At 47.1% G+C, this 1,946-nt stretch overlaps 1 protein-coding gene across 1 annotated transcript; it reads left to right on the top strand.

Annotated features, from left to right (window-relative positions):
• Positions 1-714: 714 nt before the first annotated feature.
• BDV38DRAFT_289022 (glycoside hydrolase family 11 protein) lies at positions 715-1,527 on the top strand (the record flags this gene model as incomplete). Its single annotated transcript, XM_032061155.1, has 2 exons — positions 715-1,070; positions 1,131-1,527. The coding sequence occupies 2 exons, from the start codon at positions 715-717 to the stop codon at positions 1,525-1,527; spliced, it is 753 nt and encodes a 250-aa protein (XP_031907139.1).
• Positions 1,528-1,946: the final 419 nt, after the last annotated feature.

Below are 1,946 nucleotides of genomic sequence, written 5' to 3'. Positions count from 1 at the left end.
GATACCATCTGGGCTTTTTTTAATGGTGGCTTTAGATTAGGTTGAGGTTCCTATCACTGTAATAGTCCTATATCATATGTGCATAATCTGGAAAGCAATATATGGTACATAATCATTATTTTAGTATTACCTGCCAAAAATAAAATGTTGTATCAACATCCAATGGCAAGGTTAAGCAACAGTGTAATTTCACATCTTGTTAGGAAGTCCGCCCTGTAAATTATTCCCATGAATAATCATCCATTAAGCCGGGCAGAGTGCCCGTGCAGCGGGTTCAGTAAATGAAGGAGTTTCAACAGGAATCGACAGGCAGATACCGCACCCGTTCTTACTTGATCACGTACTGTCTAGAAGCCTTGCCCTAGCCGGCCAATGTGGCCACCAGACGATGAGTGGCCGAAATGTGAAGTGCTGACATTGTGAATTCAAGACAGCTAGTTTCAGTCGATCAGCAAAGTCGTAAACTCTAATCTGGCTGGACCCTGGTGTTCCTTAGAATTGTACCTCCTTACAGCGGCTTGGGCGAGGGCTTCATTCGGCCCCACATGGAATTATTATCTTAGGACTGTACTATCTTGCTAGAAGAGAAACCTAGCTTTAAGTGAACAGATTATAAACTCAAGTGCTATCCTCGGTCTAAAAAGTCAGACCAACCCTGTTTCCTTTCCAAAACAAAATCTCCATTTTACAAAGGTCCATAGCCAAGCTACAGCCATGGTGTCAGTCACTAAATTACTCCTCCTGTTACCTTTCCTGGGTGCTCTGGCAAGTCCTACTGATCCGACGTCCACCGAGCCCGTTACTCAATGGGAGAAGTCCTACGACCGCCTTCAGCAGATAGGAGAGAATATCTTCAATGTCACCAGCGACGATCAACTGCAGCGTCGCTCTACAGACCTCAGAACCAGTAAGGACGGCGTGAACTCCGCAGGCTACTATTATTCTCTGTACAACGACAACCATGCGGGTGCCATTTACACTGAGTTTCCTGACAGTGGCCGGTTCCAACTGAAATGGAATGCGGACAAAGAGTTCCTGGGTGGCAAGGGCTATCGTGGTGGTAGCACTCGGTGAGTAAACGGTTGCGCTAATCTGGGCGGCGATTTGAACTGACGTCCTTCCGTGACTAGCAAATTGACTTGGGATGGTCACTTCAAAGCTGAGGGAGACTACACTCTGGCGGTCTATGGCTGGACTACAGACCCGGTGACTGAGTGGTATATCGTCGAACAACACGGCACTGGCACCCCTGGCAATGGTCATATCCTTGGCCAGGTCAATGTCGACGGCGGCGTGTACGACGTCTATATGCTTCCCTATAGAAATGTACCTAAGATCTACGGTGTGACCAACTTCAACCAGCTATGGTCTGTTCGTCGCAATCCTCGCACCACCGGCTCGGTTGATGTGACTGCTCACTTCAAGCGCTGGAAAGAGCTTGGCCTCCAGCCAGGCAACCCTGTTTTCCAGATGGTCACTGCTGAAGGATTCAAGGGCAGTGGAAACCTTGATTTCCAGTTGCACTAAGGGAGACCAGGGGATTGTGTATGGTTTATCGAATACATGTGTGGCTTTTGCTGGTGTGCCTACATGTCCTGTACGTTTAGAAACTGGCAAGAGCGCCTTTGAGGATATACACCTGGCACATTTTGGGCACCCTTAAGTGGGCCAGTGGCTTTTGTCCTATGTTGGTTGCCACCTTTCGCTTCTCTTTCGCCACCAAACTCCTAGTGTTTGAAAAGATATAATCTAGTTACCTAGCTAGTTTATCCTGTTCACAGTCATTTTTCTTTCTCTATCTCTTACAGGCTAACGGATGCGGCTGCATGAGATTTTTCGATTATTCAACAATATGCATCTTCCTGCAGTGGAGAAAACAGAGACGAACAACCTAGCCTCATCAATACTTGCATCAACTATCCCGTTGGTTTGTTCATGAGGGCAAG

The sequence above is a fragment of the Aspergillus pseudotamarii genome (assembly GCF_009193445.1).
Source record: "Aspergillus pseudotamarii strain CBS 117625 unplaced genomic scaffold BDV38scaffold_127, whole genome shotgun sequence".
NCBI lineage: Eukaryota > Fungi > Ascomycota > Eurotiomycetes > Eurotiales > Aspergillaceae > Aspergillus > Aspergillus pseudotamarii.
Note: the sequence above shows the minus strand (reverse complement) of the source record. Positions and strands in the feature narration are given on the sequence as shown.